The sequence below is a fragment of the Drechmeria coniospora genome, chromosome 01, assembly GCF_001625195.1.
Source record: "Drechmeria coniospora strain ARSEF 6962 chromosome 01, whole genome shotgun sequence".
Classification (NCBI taxonomy): domain Eukaryota; kingdom Fungi; phylum Ascomycota; class Sordariomycetes; order Hypocreales; family Ophiocordycipitaceae; genus Drechmeria; species Drechmeria coniospora.
In genome coordinates, this window is record NC_054389.1 from 6,724,743 (window position 1) to 6,741,431 (window position 16,689).

The 16,689-nt window shown below is 56.3% G+C and overlaps 3 protein-coding genes across 3 annotated transcripts; 1 reads left to right on the top strand and 2 right to left on the bottom strand.

The window, feature by feature from the left end:
- Positions 1 to 2,625: 2,625 nt before the first annotated feature.
- DCS_01746 (septation) lies at positions 2,626 to 7,409 on the top strand (the record flags this gene model as incomplete). Its single annotated transcript, XM_040799078.1, has 8 exons — positions 2,626 to 2,778; positions 2,848 to 2,982; positions 3,044 to 3,073; positions 3,142 to 3,206; positions 3,267 to 4,087; positions 4,156 to 4,676; positions 4,735 to 5,241; positions 5,292 to 7,409. 8 exons carry the CDS (start codon positions 2,626 to 2,628, stop codon positions 7,407 to 7,409), a joined length of 4,350 nt encoding a protein of 1,449 aa, XP_040659961.1.
- A 1,095-nt stretch (positions 7,410 to 8,504) lies between these two features.
- DCS_01747 (uncharacterized protein) lies at positions 8,505 to 10,244 on the bottom strand (the record flags this gene model as incomplete). The annotated part of the gene is made up of 2 exons (XM_040799079.1): positions 8,505 to 9,602; positions 9,666 to 10,244. 2 exons carry the CDS (start codon positions 10,242 to 10,244, stop codon positions 8,505 to 8,507), a joined length of 1,677 nt encoding a protein of 558 aa, XP_040659962.1.
- A 3,630-nt stretch (positions 10,245 to 13,874) lies between these two features.
- DCS_01748 (uncharacterized protein) lies at positions 13,875 to 14,805 on the bottom strand (the record flags this gene model as incomplete). The annotated part of the gene is made up of 3 exons (XM_040799080.1): positions 13,875 to 14,353; positions 14,395 to 14,752; positions 14,800 to 14,805. 3 exons carry the CDS (start codon positions 14,803 to 14,805, stop codon positions 13,875 to 13,877), a joined length of 843 nt encoding a protein of 280 aa, XP_040659963.1.
- Between the last annotated feature and the right edge of the window lie 1,884 nt (positions 14,806 to 16,689).

Below are 16,689 nucleotides of genomic sequence, written 5' to 3' on the forward strand. Positions count from 1 at the left end.
GACGATTTGCTCCAGTGCTTGGAGCCGTGGATTCTGTTTCACCTGTCGTAGACTGTGCGGAAGCGACGCCTCTTGGATCAATTGCGACGGATATTGGATTTGAACCGACGATGAGACGGAAGATGACGACTTTGTGAGTTTGCAACACTGCCGCCACGTTCCGGGCCAGCGTGGAGAGGAAAGCGCCTGGTGGAGGCATTTGGGACGAAAAGATTGCGCCGACGAAGGAGCAAACACCCTCGGCACGACGACGCTTGATGCCAAAGTATGTCCCTGTCCGCTATGCAAGGGCGTGCACTGCACACTGCCGACGGTGCGTTTGTGCAGAGCAGCGTACAATTGGAGTGCTCGTCATTCATCACGGAGTGCTCATTCGAATACTCTCGAGCCAGTATTCCTTGCCATTGCTTGCATAATTGAACTGATTCATCAAACCCCACCGACAACAGAAGAGAGTGCATATCAGACAGGATACTGTACAGGATGTGCAAGGAGTCGAGTGGTGCCGTCTATATAGTATTAATACTCTGCATGCACCATTTGCACCTAGTACCAATACAAGTACTTTTTCACATTCACCCTTGAGATAATAAATCAGGCACACTCGTTCGGGTCGCCGTGCATCTGCACAAGTAGGTGTGGTGTGCTTGTTGATTTTTTTCTCTCCTTCACGCACCATGTATATATTTGGGCCCGTTTGCTCGTTCATCCTCGTATATGTTGCTGTTGATAACAGGTACTCGATGTTTGATCACGTTCTGGCGCAGGAGGAATGTAACGTGGTAGCAGAGGGTACTCCGTACTTTGTCGATTCATTGCACGTACGAGAGTGCCAGGTGATCCAGGCACCAAGCCGTATCAATAGGGCAGCGCTGAAGAGAGACGAACTAGGGGCGAATAGTTGGCCACGTCCCGACACCCCTACTTCCGTGGCTGCTTCATCGCACAAGGGCCTCCCCTGAATGTGGCGGCGACCACGTATTGTGCTTGGTGGTTGCCTCGGGCTGCCCGGCAACACAAAAATCGCAGAAAAGTCCGTCGAGGAAACGATCAATGCTGAGCGGAAGTTGTACACCCACTGCATGTACGGAGTAAAGTATACTTGTATATATATGCAGGGTACTGTGCATGTATGTACTTGCTTGCTGTGCTACAAGTACGGACATAAGTACTTTAGTATGCAATACCTGAAAGTACTTACTTACAAGTCAAGTAATTACTGCAAGTACCTAAGTATTCGGTCTTGTACAAACACATGTACGTACCTAAATAAGTACATGCGCTCCGTGCCGGCAACACCTACTCCAACAAGTACAAGTAATTATTAGCACATGTACTAGTACATATCATCAAGTACTAAAGCAGTTCGTGAGATGCGGCCCAGGTGAATCATAAACGAAAACCCCGCCCTCAGCCCCACCCTGCCCCGATCGACCTGCGGTCGTGCAGTTGGCTCTCCAGTGCCTGGACGAGTACTGTACTTTGACTTCAGGCACGGTACTACCGAACAGTACCTTCGCAGCAGTACCAACTGTACGCGCTCACCGCCGTCCAAGTACTAGACTTACAGCACTACACAGTACCAAGTACTCCGTACAGTACAACTACTTAATAGCGGTGCAACTGTACAGGAACGCGTACACCGCCCGCCTTGGTACTTACTTTCTAGGTGCCCAAGTATTACTACTAAGGTACTAGGTACGCAAGGTACTAGGTACTAAGTAAGTACTAAGTTGCAAGGACAATTCCCAACCAGTGACCACTATAGGGAGCAGGTACAGTACATTGAATCTCGCACCGACACGTTGCTGTACTCGCAATTGACACCTGCAGCCGTACGGTACTTGTGCCTACCGTACCTGCTCGGCTCAGGCAAGGGCAGTGTACCTTGGTGCACTGGAAGAACGGAACCCGCAGGGGAGGAATCCGTGCTGTACACCAGATATGTGATAGGTACTAGTACGTACCAGGTCGAGGACAAATCGCTGCACAAGCCGAAACGACTCCATCCATCAATGTACTATACATGTACTATTATGCGCACCATGGCACCGCCTTCTTGAACATCTCGGACGCTTGTGCATTTTCTCATTTCACCTTTTCTCCTTGTCGCTCCGAATCCATACTCGCCTCTGCCTCACAGCTCGCTCCTCTCTCGTCGTACCACCCCTTCGGCGACTTGGACCCTGCCCTGCCCTGCCCTGCCGCCATCGCCGAGTGCAACCCAGTTTCAGCTGCCAGCTGCTCCAAGGAACCTCACCCCTCTCCCTTGTTGTTGGCCTCCAGCCCTCTGCTCTGCCACGCTACGACGACGAGGACGTGGATGCGGCCGACGACGGTGACGAGGAAGAAGAACGAGACAACGACGAGGCCGAGGACGAAGACGGCGACGAAACACGGCTGGCCCATGCATGCGAACGCGTACGCCCTGCGAGAGATTGCCCGACGGGCGAATGCTTTCCATTCTCCTGCACGATAGAAACGCCACGGCCGGTGATGCGACGACGTCTTCACGAGCCCTCGAGCCGCCAGCGTCATCCAAGGTAGTCGTCGCGCCCGGCCGACCACTGGGTCCTCACGAAGAAGCACATATAGCCCACGCCCACGCCGGCGCCGACTGGAGCAATGCCGCCCGAGCGGCACTATTACGCGAATAGTGGCCGGCCCCCCGCCGTCGGCCCCGTGGCCTCCCGAGAGAGGGTCACGCCCGGGACACCCTCCCGCAAGGAGAGGCAGCGGGAGAGCTCGGCGGTCCAGGATCCAAGCCTGAAGGACTACGTACGTCCCCGCCGCGTCTGCTCCCTCGCCGCCATGCCGAGTCCTGCAAGCTGACGACCGACCGTCCAGAGATTGGGCGAATGCCTCGGCAAGGGTGCCTTTGGGTCCGTATACAAGGCCTTCAACTGGAGCACCGGAGAGGCAGTCGCTGTCAAGCAGATCAAGCTCGCCGATCTCCCCAAGAGCGAGCTGCGGATGATCGAGGTGACCTCGCGCCCGACGGCCATTCGATGAATGGACTTGGCAGGCTGACAAGCTTTCTCAGAGCGAAATCGATCTCCTCAAGAATCTTTTCGTGAGTCTCGATCCTCCTTGCCTCGGCAGCCCTGCTCTCGGCGACTGATGACGGCCGCTCGCGACCAGCACGACAATATTGTCAAGTACATTGGCTTTGTCAAGTCGACAGATTGCCTCAACATCATCCTAGAGTACGATGCTTCGGCCGCTACTTTCTCGCCCTCGACCGGCGGCTGATTGCTTGCCTACAGATACTGCGAAAATGGCTCCCTTCACTCCATCATCAAGGCCTACGGCAAGTTCCCCGAGAACCTGGTCGGCGTCTACATGACCCAAGTTCTCCAGGGTCTTCAGTATCTTCACGATCAGGGCGTCATCCACCGTGACATCAAAGGTGCCAACATCCTCACCACCAAGGACGGCACCGTCAAGCTCGCCGACTTTGGCGTCTCCACGAGCACTCTGGCCAGCGGCCAGGACAAAGAAGCTCAAGTCGTCGGCACGCCCTACTGGATGGCTCCCGAGATCATCCAGCTCTCCGGTGCCAGTTCAGCCTCCGACATATGGAGCGTCGGCTGCACCGTCATCGAGCTCCTGCAAGGGAAACCGCCGTACCATAACCTGGCAGCCATGCCTGCCTTGTTCGCCATCGTCAACGATGATCACCCTCCCCTGCCCGAGGGCATATCCGCCGTGCGTCGACCCCCTGCTCCGTTCGCACAATGGCCGCTAACCGTGGCGCAGGCCGCGCGGGACTTTCTCATGCAGTGTTTTCAGAAAGATCCCAATCTGCGCGTTTCGGCTCGAAAACTCTTGCGGCATGCCTGGATCGCTGGCTGTCGACGAGCCGTCGCCCCCGTCTCCAAGGCGCCCGCCAACTTCAACCAAGCGGTCGAGGAAGTGAAGCAGTGGAACAGGGCCCTCAACTCTTCCGAGTCGCATCATCGCACCTCGACCGGCTCCGAAGTTGCAGCCCCCTCTCGCTTCTCCGGTGCGACCCCTGCCAAGGGGCCGTTGAATCTCGCCAAGCCGAGACCAGGAGCGCTCGCTTTCAAGTCGCCCGAGCTAGCCGGTACATTCTGCCAGATCCCCCCCCCCCCCCCCGGTGGGGTGTAGTAGGTCAACTGACCATGAGTCCAGACGATGATAACTGGGATGATGACTTTGCCACGGCAATCTCGCCCAGCGCCTTGCAGCTCCCCCACCACAAACCGCAAGACAACTTTGGCGGTCTCCTGTCGAGCGACAAGCTCAAGGCCTTTGCGTCCTTGGGCGATGGTCGAACCGACAGCAGCAATTACGACGACGACTTTGAGGGTGAGCTGCTGACCATCAAAGGACCCATCGGCCGGTCCCGCGACAGCGACTCCCAAGATCGCACCATCCGGCCCATATCCAGGAAACGAGCGTCCGTGGCAAAGTCCGGTGGGGGGTCCAAGTCGCACCACCGTGCCAAGTCGAGTTCTGGACTGTTGGGATCGGCATCCGCTTCTGCCCTGGCTGGACCGAGGCCACCGTCGTATCCTTCCTTGGGATCCAAGTTCGCGCTGCCCCTGCCGCTCGAAGCGTCATATCGCGACCAGAGCATCGACGATTACTCGGACCTGTTCCTCGGAAACGACAGCGACTTTGATCGCAAGTTCAACCAGGAGGTCAAAAAGGTACATTCTCCCATCCCCGTTCATTTTCTGGCAACCCTTGTCGTTGACAGCGGTTTAGACTGGCCGGGTCACCGATGCTCCCCAGCTCTTTCATCCATCCGATCTCACCACCCTCCCGAGATCCATGCAGGCGCCCGATGGTAACTTGAAAAAGAAGCCACAGTCGAGGCCGACCGTTCTTCCGGACCGTCCGATGCGGAGGACTCGTTCGTCTGTCGAGATTCAAAAGTTTGCCGAAGACGACGAGGAAGACTTCTCCGACGTCTTCGGAGCCGGCGAGTTCAACGGCGAAAGGGAAGAGAGTGAGGGTGGATCCGAAGACGGTGGGCTCATGCTCATGTCCAAGATGTCCACCAATTCGTGGCTGGCAGACGACGAAGACGAGTTTGACCCCTTTGCCTCGATGGACCCGGGCTGGGATGAGATGGACCTCGAGGCCAATATTGCTAGGGACAGGCACGCTCGACTAGCAGAGCGCGTCGAGGCCTTGGTTGGGTCGCTGAAGACGACCGAGGGCGAGGATATGCTCTCGGAGCTCTCGGAGGATCTGGCAAGTTCCCGCCAGGTTCCATTTTCGGTGAAACTTTCAACTAACCTGTCTGCCCCTTGCATTAGCTTGCGCTTCTCTGGGAGAATAACGAGGCCAAGACGCTCATCATCAGCGCCCACGGCTTGTTGCCCATCCTGGAGATCTTGGAGCCGTGCACCGTCAAGAGCCGGCAGTACACGATACTGCAGCTTCTCAAGGTCGTCAACGCCATCATCCTCGACGACGTGGAAATTCAGGAAAACCTCTGCTTCGTTGGCGGCATTCCCATCATCACCAAGTTTGCCGCGCGGCAGTACTCGGACGAGATCCGGCTCGAGGCTGCCGCCTTTGTTCGCCAGATGTACCAGACGTCAACCCTAACGCTCCAGATGTTTGTATCGGCCGGTGGCTTGAACAATCTAGTCGAATTTTTGGATGAGGACTACGACACCGCTAGGGACCTGGTCTTGATTGGCGTCAACGGCATCTGGAATGTCTTTGAGCTGCAGGGACCGACCCCAAAGAACGACTTTTGCAGGATATTCTCGAGGAGCAAGATCCTCTATCCGCTGGCCCTGGTCCTGCACCGAGTCCTGGATGAGGAGGGCGAGGACGAGCTGAGCGAGCTCATTGAAGGGCGCATCGTCAACATCTTCTACCTTTTCAGCCAGGCTGAGAACTACGTCAAGGAGGTCGTGGCTGATCGCCAGGTGCTCAAGAGCGTGCTCAAAGACCTGCGGCGAATGACACCAGTGCACCAGATCACCATGCTCAAATTCATCAAAAACCTGTCGATGCTGTCAACGACTATCGAATCGCTTCACTCCGCTGACGCCATCGAGTTTCTCATCGACCTTCTCAGTTACAGCATGAAGAAGGGCCAACAGCACTTTCGCGACATTTCCAACCAGGTTCTCAACACCTTGTTCAACCTGTGCCGTCTCAGCAAGGAGCGACAGGAAGATGCCGCCGTCGGAGGCATCATCCCGCTGCTGCTGAAGATTATGACGACGGACCGGCCACCCAAAGAGTTTGCCCTGCCCATCCTCTGCGACATGGCGCACTCGGGCTCCAAGGGCCGGCGGTATCTGTGGCAGAATAAGGGACTTCACTTTTACGTTTCGCTGCTGACGGACCAGTACTGGCAGGTCACCGCGCTGGATGCCATCCTGGTCTGGTTGCAGGAGGAGACGGCCAACGTGGAGAGCCATCTGGTGGATGGAAACTTCACCGAGGCCATTGTCAGCTGCTTCAGCACGAGCCGGCTGAACGCATTCGACTCTAACCTGATTGAGCCGCTGTTGAAACTGCTCCGCCTGTGCCCCTCGGTCGCCGCCTCGCTGGCCAAGGCGGAGATGTTTGGCGGCATCGCTCAGCGACTGGGGCACAAGAAGGCCGTCGTGCGCCTGAACCTGCTGAGGCTCATCCGCACCATCATGGACGCTTGCGAATCCGGCCTGGGTAGTGGTGATGACTCGCAGGCCATGAGCCTCCAGGTACGCATGCTGATGAACTCGATCCAGACATTGGCCGAGACGGATTCGGCCGTGCTGGTGCGGAACCTCGCAGCAGAGCTACTGCGGTGCCATATCGCGGGCGACTTGAGCACTGGTCACATGATGCGCCACGACGGGTCGGTCACGCAGGTCAACTCGGCCTCGGTCTCGTCCTCGTCGCGGCAATCTGTAGCTCGCCGGAACACAAACTATAGCACGCCACCCAGCTTGCAGTCCTCCGTGTCCTTGCCGCAGACGCCGACGAGCCGGAGCAGGCAGAGTCACGCCATCGGCCACGCATACATCGAAGTGGCCGCGAGCCCGCGACGTATAGCAGCCCTCGAACGGGAGAACATCAAGTACAGACCGCACAGCAAGGACGGGCCGACGGGGATACCTCGACGCGTGAGTGGAGGAGACTCGGGCACCGTTGGCCCCGGAAGCAGCATCGTCACATCCACCAGTGGTGCCAAGAGCCGCCTCCCGCGCACGTCGCTCACCCCGATGGCTGTCATTCCCTCCAGCCGGCCCCCAGGATCCAGCGCACGGGGCGACACTATGCCACCGCTGCTCACAGCTGGCGAGGTCAACGCCAAGAAGCAAAACGGCGCTGGCGGCCGGAATAGGGGCCGCGAAGGCATAGGTGCCTCAACGGCATCATGGGTTCGGCAGCGTCGTCGGGACCAAAATGCTGCACCGGGAAAATGAACTCGTCCTCTCCGGTCTCCACGGAAGTTGAACCGGCCTGCCCGTTCGACCATGTATGTACATTATCTGCATTATTCGCGCCTGTGACCAAGTCGAGGAAACCTCTCTCGAACGAGGCAGTCTGGAAAGCAAAATTGTGCTCGCGGGGGCTGGAAGTTGACTGGATTCTTTGTGCTCTACGCTCACATATGGAATAACGAACAGGTGTGCTATTCGGGAGGGAAATGGATGCGTATAAGAACGAGGCTAGGTTGGTGGCCGTGAAAGGGGCCAATACGTAGCGATGGAAACAGACAGTACGCACTAAACTAAACAAACGGCTGAGCACATGGGAAGGGTTTGCCCGCGACATTGCTTGTTTAGGTGCTTAATATATTGGCGGGAGAGCATTGTGACACCATGGCACTCTTGACAACGCACGGAATTGGGTTTCAGTCTGTGGCTTCAGTCTGTATTCTGCTATGTCCCAACTATCGCTGCGCACATCCATCCGATCTCCCTCGCGAGTCCAGGCGATGCATGCCAAGGGCAAAGACACTTGAAAAGCGAAAACGAGAGGGAAAGACGAGTCCACATGCACACACAAGCCAGGCAAAACGCGTTCCACCATGTCTGCGGAACCAGGCCTCCCACTTGGAGAGACGGCAGACTCCCCACATCTCCCGCCAGGCCATCGACGGCTCTGAACAACCCCATGCCGGTTGGTGTGGACAAGCCACATCCCTATTTCTCCGACTGCCCCTAATGCGCTCGTCCCCTCCCCAATTGAAAAAGGTGTTGCCGGGACATGCCCGGTCGTATTTCATGGCGTAAAAATTAGAGTCCACATAAGTAAAGACTGAGAAGCGAAGTAGAGAGGCCTTGAGGATTCAATAACATCTTGCGACATCGGCCTGGTCCGGAGGCGGTCCGGCGAGGCCTCTGCGAGGTCCTCGACGATGGGCAGACGAAACCCGATGCCGCAGATGTGAGATGGCAACTGTGTCGAGAAATGCAAATCACCTGCCCGAGCAATCACGTTCAGGAGTCCGGGCGCGTAAAGTCGTAAAAGGATGAGAAATCGGAAGGAATTCCAGTCGAGAAGGGCGATCCGTCTTACGCCATGGGCACTGCCTTGCGCTTCTCCATGCTCGTCAGCACCAGCCTCGAAGGCTTGCGGTTACCGTCCGATTCCTGTGCTTTGAATGCTCGCAGAGCACCCTTCTTGAACACGTCAGCGAAGGATCCGCCATCCGACTCGGAAGCCGGGGCTCCACCGCCGTTGCTGGCGCCGTCGTCGCCGGCACGAGCCGTAGAGCGAGAGCTGGGTCGATCGGAACCGATGGCGCCCCAGCCACCCCTGGCAAAAGCACGAGAGCTGGCATACTCCGACTCGCCAACCAAGCTTCCCGAGCCGCTACGGCCAGACTCGGATTCGTTGTCGGTAATGGGGGTCGAGGATTCCTCGGCCGACTCGGACACCGGGCTAATGGTACCAGGGGAGCTGGTGGTGCCCTTTCGACGCTCCAGGCCCGCCCGCACAAGGTTGTGCACCGCAGATCGTCGGGTGCGAGTGGCGAAGTTCTTGCTACCTTCGTGCTTGGAAGTGGGCTTCGCCCTCAGCTCATCAAGCGAAGGCGGGCCTCGGGGTTGTCGAACGGGGTGCTCTCCCGCACGGGCTTGGCCGGGGCCGTATCCTCCGGTCATCGGTGTCAAGGGAAACGAAGTGGTCTTGGGCCCGGCCGACATGGGAGGGTCGGCAAAGGCCCCGGCAGCAGCGGGCAAGCCGCTCGCGAGCGCCAGAGAGGAGGACTTCTTGTGGCCGCGGCGGAAAGCATTGGCCGATGGAGGCGGCAGGGGGGTCACGTCTGACGGAGAATCAAAGCGCTTCGGAGGCGATGCGCTTCGGAACGGCGCTTGGTGTTCCGGCGGTGGCGATACCTGAAGTCGCGGGGTACCGGGCTGCTGCTGACGAGGCTGCTGCTGCTGCTGCTGCTGCTGCTGCTGCTGCTGCTGCTGAAACCCATGGAAACCAGGCGTCATGGGCGGCTGCTCGGCATAGGGGGAACCCATCTGATTCGCGGTCGCGTCAATGTAATACTGGCCCGTGGCGGGGTTGTAGTAGACCTGCTGGCCCTGTCCCATGGCAGCTTGGACGCCGAGCTGCTGCTGCATGTTCCGGAGCTGTTGCTGCTGCTCGTAGATGGCAAGCTGCTGCTGGGTGAGGTGCGGGTTGTTGAGGTTGAGCTGCTAAAACTGCTGGGCAGCAGCCTGGACGGTCATGAGCTGCTGCTGAAGACGCTGCTGCTGCTGGGCGAGGTACAAATTGGTGGCAACCAGCTGCGCGTACAGGTTGGGGTCCATGTGCTCCTGGGACTGCTCGTCGAGAGGAATTTCCGGGGGCGCAAGAACCTGATCAACCGTGTACTGCTGTTGGCGGTGCTGCCCCACCATGCCCCGGTGACCGCCCTGCTGAGCGCCGTACTGAGGAAAGGCCGTCTTGGGGCCATTGAGGGCATTGTTGTCCTGGGCGTAACCGTGGACGTTGCCGGCCATGCTGTTCCTAGCATAGTGTTGGGCGGAGACGTCGGCCGAAGGCGACATAGGACCGAACGAGGCAGCTGTGGCAGACTTGGGCGCAGTCCTCAGCCCTGCAAGCAGGTGGGATCGGCTGGTGCGAGGGGTGGGAAGGCCACCGTCCTTGACGTTGGGGGCTCCCTGCTTGATGGCATCAAACGAGAGGGGTTTGATATTTTGGCTGCCGCGACGGGAAGCCAGACCTCCGGAGGGAATGGCCAGCCCGTTGGGTGGAGGAAAGTTATTGAAGGACATCTGAGCGAGACCGCCTGCGTCCATGCTCAGAAGTCGGACAACACGATGAGGCGAATGGTGATTTGGCGATGGGTGGTGCGAAGGCGAGCCTTCGGTGGGCGTGTATTAACAATGAGGGTGGTGCGGTTTCGATGCGATGGAGTAATAAGAGCCGACGAAGGGAACAACGTTGACCGGGTCGGGCGACGTAAGAATGCGTGAATGATTCTGATCCGAGTCGAACAAAGATAGATTCGGACGGTATGAGGCTTGGCGGACGAGCCGAGTGAAAAAGTGGAACGCCTTTTCAGAACAGCCAAAAAGAAGAGTGGGAAATCCAAGAAAGGTGTAGAGTAGTGTTTTTTTTTGGACCGGAAGAGAAGGAAATCCCTATGCGGCGTTCAAAAGCGGTCGAGGAGACGACCAGGAGGCCAGCGGCGGGACTGTCGAGGAATCAGGCGTCGAGGGCGCCGTGCGGTGAATTATGCAGGGGACGGGATCGAGGTGTGGTCAAGGAAGCAGCGACGAAAAACCGAACTGACGGACTATTACAGCGATGCAGGTCGACCGGTCGAGGGTTCGAGTCACCTGATGGGGCTCAAGAATGATACGCGATGGATTGGTGGAAAAAGGAGGAGGCTTGGTCGGGGACGCGTATCGAGGAAGAGAGTGGTGAGAGCAGGTGAATTGTAGATGGAACCTGCCCGAGACGGATGATGCCTTGTGCGAAAAAGGGTGATTATGTGAAGATTATGAAGATGATGCGGCGTCGACGAAAAAGCCTCTTGATGTCAGGTCGAGACGTCAGGTGCTCCTGGGGGGGCTCCGGTTCTTTGGCGGGCGAAATTGTTCAGAAAGTGGGTGGACGAGGCAGATGCTCGAGAAAGGAAAGAGTGGCTGGAGAAAGTAAGTGCAGTCGACCAAAGGTGATATCGCTGATGCGGTTTCGCCTTCCAGGATATCTTGATTTCCCTTGCAGTCGAGGATGCTTGTGCGTGTTTGGATTCCTGCAGCGTAGCGGGAGAAGCCAAACGTCTCGTGGCGACGTGTAGGGTTGCACGGCACGCGCGTGGCAACGACAACGATGGTGACGAACGACTCGCGCAGCAGAAGAGAAAACCGGGAGGAGGAGGAGGAGGAGAGGCGGAGGGGGGTAGTGGAGGGAAGAGAGAGGGAGGCGGTGTGGCGATGGCGATGTACAAGAAGGAGAGAGGAGAGGAGGAGAGGCGGGAGGCGGGAGGCGGTCGATGGGAGGAGGATGTGGTGGTGGGTGGGCGGTGGAGGAGTGGAGGCGAAGAAGGAAAAGCCGCAGGCGCCAAGGAGCGTCGGTCGTGGGCACAGGCTGGTTGGCCCTGGAGCCCTAGCGACCTTGGAGCGTGCGCTGCGAAGCAAGTGCTTGGTTGAGCAAGTGCTGCACCTGGCGAGCAAGTACAGTACATTAGGTGCGGGTAGGCCCATGTACAGGGTACTGCAAAACACCACCACCAGGCAGGGACTCGCCACGCAACCACCTTGCCTACCTTGGTACCTCGCACCTCGGGACGGCCCAGGACAAGTACCGATACGAGCACGAGGACAAGCATCGGCGGGAGCATCGCTCACGTCCTACCTAGCACCATCAACAATGACCCCCCAGGTGCCCAACTGAGAAACGGCAGGCAAGCCCCGTACTCGTCAGCACTGGGCTCGCCGTCGGTGGCAGCGGGCGGGTGTCGACTAGGCTGGGCGACTGGGCAACTGGGGCGACTGGACAACTGAGCAACTGGACAGCTGCCCTCGGTAGCGCTGTTTTCCGTGGGGCGGCGAGGACATGGAGGCGCTCCGAGGCTGGGTCCACCGTCCAACCAAATGGCGCCGTTAGGGCTGTCCCTGGGAAAGGCGAGACCGCCGCGGGCGGATCTCCCAATCAGAGCGACGGACGACTGGAGGTGGTGGTAGCGGGTACTCGCCGAGGCTCTCGAATCGGCGCGGTCGGACGGGGGAGTCGGTGCCGCGGACATGTAGCCGGTACCTGGCTCGGGATGGGCGCCACGATTGCGCCAAGAGCACAAAGGCGTGCCCCTGTGGGATGGAGCACGGCATCACTAAACGGCCCCTGGGCCCCTGGCATGCCGTCGCCGGCGGCGCAGGACAGGTGTCGGGCAGGCCAATCAGGGGTTCGTGGCCACGGAGAGGACGTGGGAGACGGACGGAGCATGAAGCAGCTAGCGGGCGAGACGTTCCGTGGTTGCCGCTTCATGCGATCTCAAACAGTTCAGGCAGGTCACTTTATGCTTCATGCTTCATTCTTGCTCACTTTCCTTTGCCGTCGCCGATAGAGTTTCGACCTCGAACCAGGTTGCCACGGGCTATCGGGGGGTGGGCACAAGGGGCACGTTTGAAGAAATGGCCACCTTGCGAGAATACTCGCGGTACTTGCATCTGTACTTGCATGGACAGTACTATGTTGTTGAAGCTTGCTCGCGTTGGCCTCGCCCCCACTAGCATGCAAGTGTGTGGAAGTATTACTGTACAGTACTTACTGTACTTGCAGGTAATAATAGCAACGTGCGAGTACCACCAAGTACAGTACATGACCAAGCAGGAAGACGGCACATTTGCTAGTACTCCGTAATGCAACACAAGTAATATTTACAGTATATTATTACTGTACTGTAACAAGTCAGAGGGTACGGAGCACAAGTACATGTATACAAGTACTGTAGTGCATCGCATCTGAACCGGTCCATTGTTATGACAGGTACTACTCCGTATTTGAGTACTTGCAAGCGCAGCAGCTACAACTAACTTAGTAATTAGTTGCGGGTATGTGTACAGTACTTACATACAGTACATGTACTTGTGCACGGGAATTGGTGCAGATGGGGGTCGGCGTGTATGCACACGGACGAGTAATTACGTGTTTGTGCGTGTGGAAGGACGGACGTGGGTGTACTTTATGTACGGAGTGCTCCGTACGGAGCACATGTAATACCTACTTTATGGCCCGTCCGTACTTTTTTTGTTTTTACCATACATGCAAGTACATGTATTTTACACCTTTGTCTGCAAGTTTTCTGCAAGTACGGAGTACGGGCTTGGTTCGCGGGTGATTTTGATTGTCAGAGGACGCCCTTGAGTAAGTAATTACTTACATGTACAGAGTGCGTGCTAGGTATTGAAGGTGCTAGGCTGTAACATCGGTGGGGCAATGGTCATGGCAGGAAGTGCTGGACAAGCTTATTGTGTTGCTAGTCCTCTGTGCTCCGTACCAAATTGTACGTTGCATACTAACAATTAATACTGTGCAGACGACGGGTACAGCACAGGAATGTACAGTGCAGCGAGTGTGTGCGATGCCCCGTTGCTGGTGTTGAAAAGGGCTCGTGGCGGCACATGACTACGGATCTAGGGATCAAGCTCTGTGCCGGCAGCAGGCGTGCATGTAGAATCATTCCGACCTTGCAGACGTGGCCGCCAACCCTGGCGAAGCGTCACGGAGTCGAGGCAAAAAAAAAACCCCCGAGAGAAAAAAAGCAAGAGGTGGTTGCCTTCATGTTTCGGCCTACCATGCTAGCGCGGTCCAAGCACCTCCCTGAACGGCCCCTGAGTGTCCTCGGTTGCGGTGAGCAGAGGGGTAGGTAGGTAGGCCGTCACGATTGCCGGCGAGGCGTGCAGGTACATGGACGGCAAGTATTACGTGTTCATACGCGAGCATATGTGCATGCGTGGCGGCGATGGGCTCGTCCTCTGTACACGCATTGTGCTTGTCGCCGCCGACAATTCGGGCATGAACGTGAGCTCCACGCCCCGGTGGCTGCAGAGTTCAACGCTGAAACGGCATTGTCGGAGGGGCCTTGTGGAGGACGGTTGGGCGACGGCAGCGGGACGAGCAAGCCAGGCGCGGGACTGGTTCTCGTTCTCGTATCGTCGCTCGTACTCGTACTCGTACGCGTCGAGTGGACTGGTGCCGGCGAAAAGCAGCGGCCGAGCCATCCAACACCTGCCGAGGACAACGACTGGTAGGCGGACGTCCTTCTCGTGGCCGTTCCCCATTGCCGACGAGACCAAGAGAGCGAGACCCGACGCCAGTGGCGACCGGCGAGCCATTGTCCCTCGTCGGGCGACACCAAGGCGGCCGACGATGGAGAAATAAACGTCTCCCCCTTGCCGATCTATTGGAAAAAGAAACAGCGGGTGCTCGGCAGATCCGAACCGGCCGAATCCTGTCCGCCACTGCTGCGAGTGGTTGTGCTCCGTACTCGTACTCGATGCGTGATGGTAGTGTCAGGCTCCTCCACTCGTCCGGTTTCTGCCATGGCACGTCCGGCGACCGAATCGTCGACAGTCATTCGCGCACGGATGCTTGCGTGCCTTGATTCGTTTCCTTTTCTCCGGCTCTGGCTCTTCATGGGCCGTGTTTGACGCTCGTCAGCTGGTCGGCCCCGTGCGAGTTTTGAGCCGTTTGCCGGCGTCCAAGGTGAATTCGAGTACGGCTCGTGCCAACAATTGTACGGAGTACACGTACTGTACAGGCGCAATGTCAAGGACTGAGTACAGAAGGCACCAGTGTACTGTAAGTACTGTACAGCACTTGCATCGCTCAGGCAGAAGTACTTACGTACATTACCAGGTAACATGTAATTACATAGGTACATGTTCATGTACTCCGTACAGAACGGAGTGGTATTACTGTACTAATAATTACTTACTTACTCCGTACCTACTGCAGGAACAGTAGCCCCTCGTGAACTATTGGTGCCCCCTATGCCTCAGGCACTCGCCAACGCCACTGGCCAACCACGGCAACGATTCGTCGTTTAATCCCCAAGGGGAGGGAGAGGCGAACCAAACAAGGTCTGAAGACATGTGATTGCGTCCTAGGTACCCTACACGGAGCACGGATACGATAAGTACTGATTTGTAACCTCAACTTCTGACGATGCCTCGGGGTACAAGGAGTTGTACAATAAATGCAGGTACAGTACTTGTAGGTGCAAGTACGCAATACTGTTGTTGTATTCTCAAGTACAAATACTACAAATACTTGGGTGCAAGTACTGTACAATAGGTGTACTGCAAGTACAAGTGGATTGTGAATGGCAATTTCGATAAAATTACTCCGAGCTAAGCAAATGTACACTTTTTAAATCATCATAATACTCCGCACATGACGGGACAATGGAGGCCGAATGTCCGTACATGTACTCCGTACAAGTAATTACTAGGTAATTACAACGGAGCTGCGCACGTACTTGCCTGTTCTGGGACGAGCTCGAGCTGCTGCTTCCCATTCTGGATGCTGCTGTAAGTCGGACCCCCCCAAGATGGGCACCCCCCAAGATGGGCACCCCATTTAGCACCTTCATCCACATCAACCTACGATATTACAACCGCGTTTTCTTGTGCATTTTAACTACAATCAATTAAAAAAGCTATATACGGCTTTCTCAATAGCTAGGCTACCTACCTATTCCGAAGAAACGGTCCAGTTAGCTCTCTACGCTATTCGAAACGGGCTATCGCAAATCCAGGCTGCCCGACAGTATGGAATTCCGCGCGCTACGCTCCAATATTAATTACGCGGCCGCCTTCCAATAAAAGATACAAAAGAGATATCGCAGAGGCTCTCAAATAATCAAGAAAAGCACCTATGCAATTGGGTCCTTACCCAAGGCGCGTTAGGGCTACCGCCGTTACATTATTAACTAAAGGTCTTTACCGCCCGGATCCTCGTTGCTGGAGGAGACCTTAAACCTCTCGGTAAGAACTGGATTGCCGGCTTTTTGCGTCGTAACCCAGAAGTTAGTACCGTACGAGGTAAGTCTATCGAATGCGCCCGTTTAAATAGCGCTACTATCCCTCGGATCCAGTCCTGGTTCAATTTACTAAGGCTGCCGGTACTGCAGGCTATCTTACCCTAATACCGATGGAATATAGACGAAACAGGGATCCTAGAAGGCCTCGGCAGCAACGGTCTTATACTAGGGAGCTCAGAGAAGAAGATACAGCTAAAAAAACGGCTTGGATCGCGTTGTTGGACTACAATTGTAGAGTGCGTCTCTGCAACGGGCCAGGCCCTAATACCGCTGGTCCTTTTTAAGGGTAAAGACCTTCAATACCAATGGTTTCCGGAGAAATTGGCCTATTTGGATTAATAGCGCTTTGCAGCAACCGATAAGGGCTGGACTAGCAATGCAATTGCATTAAAGTAGCTAAAAGAGGTCTTTATCCCCGGGACGAAGGCATCGAAAACGAATAAACAGCTACTTATTGTTAATGGGTACGGAAGCCATACGATAGATAATTTTATGTACGAATGCTTCGATAATAGTATCTTCCTACTATTCCTACCGGCATACGCCTTATACGTCCTCCAGCCTCTCGACGTATTGTGTTTTTCACCTATTAAGGCTGCCTACCGCCGGGCTATTGAAGCTATTGCATTTTTAGCTAGTAGTAACGATACAACGCCAATCGGTAAGGCTACCTTTTTGCAATACTATTACAA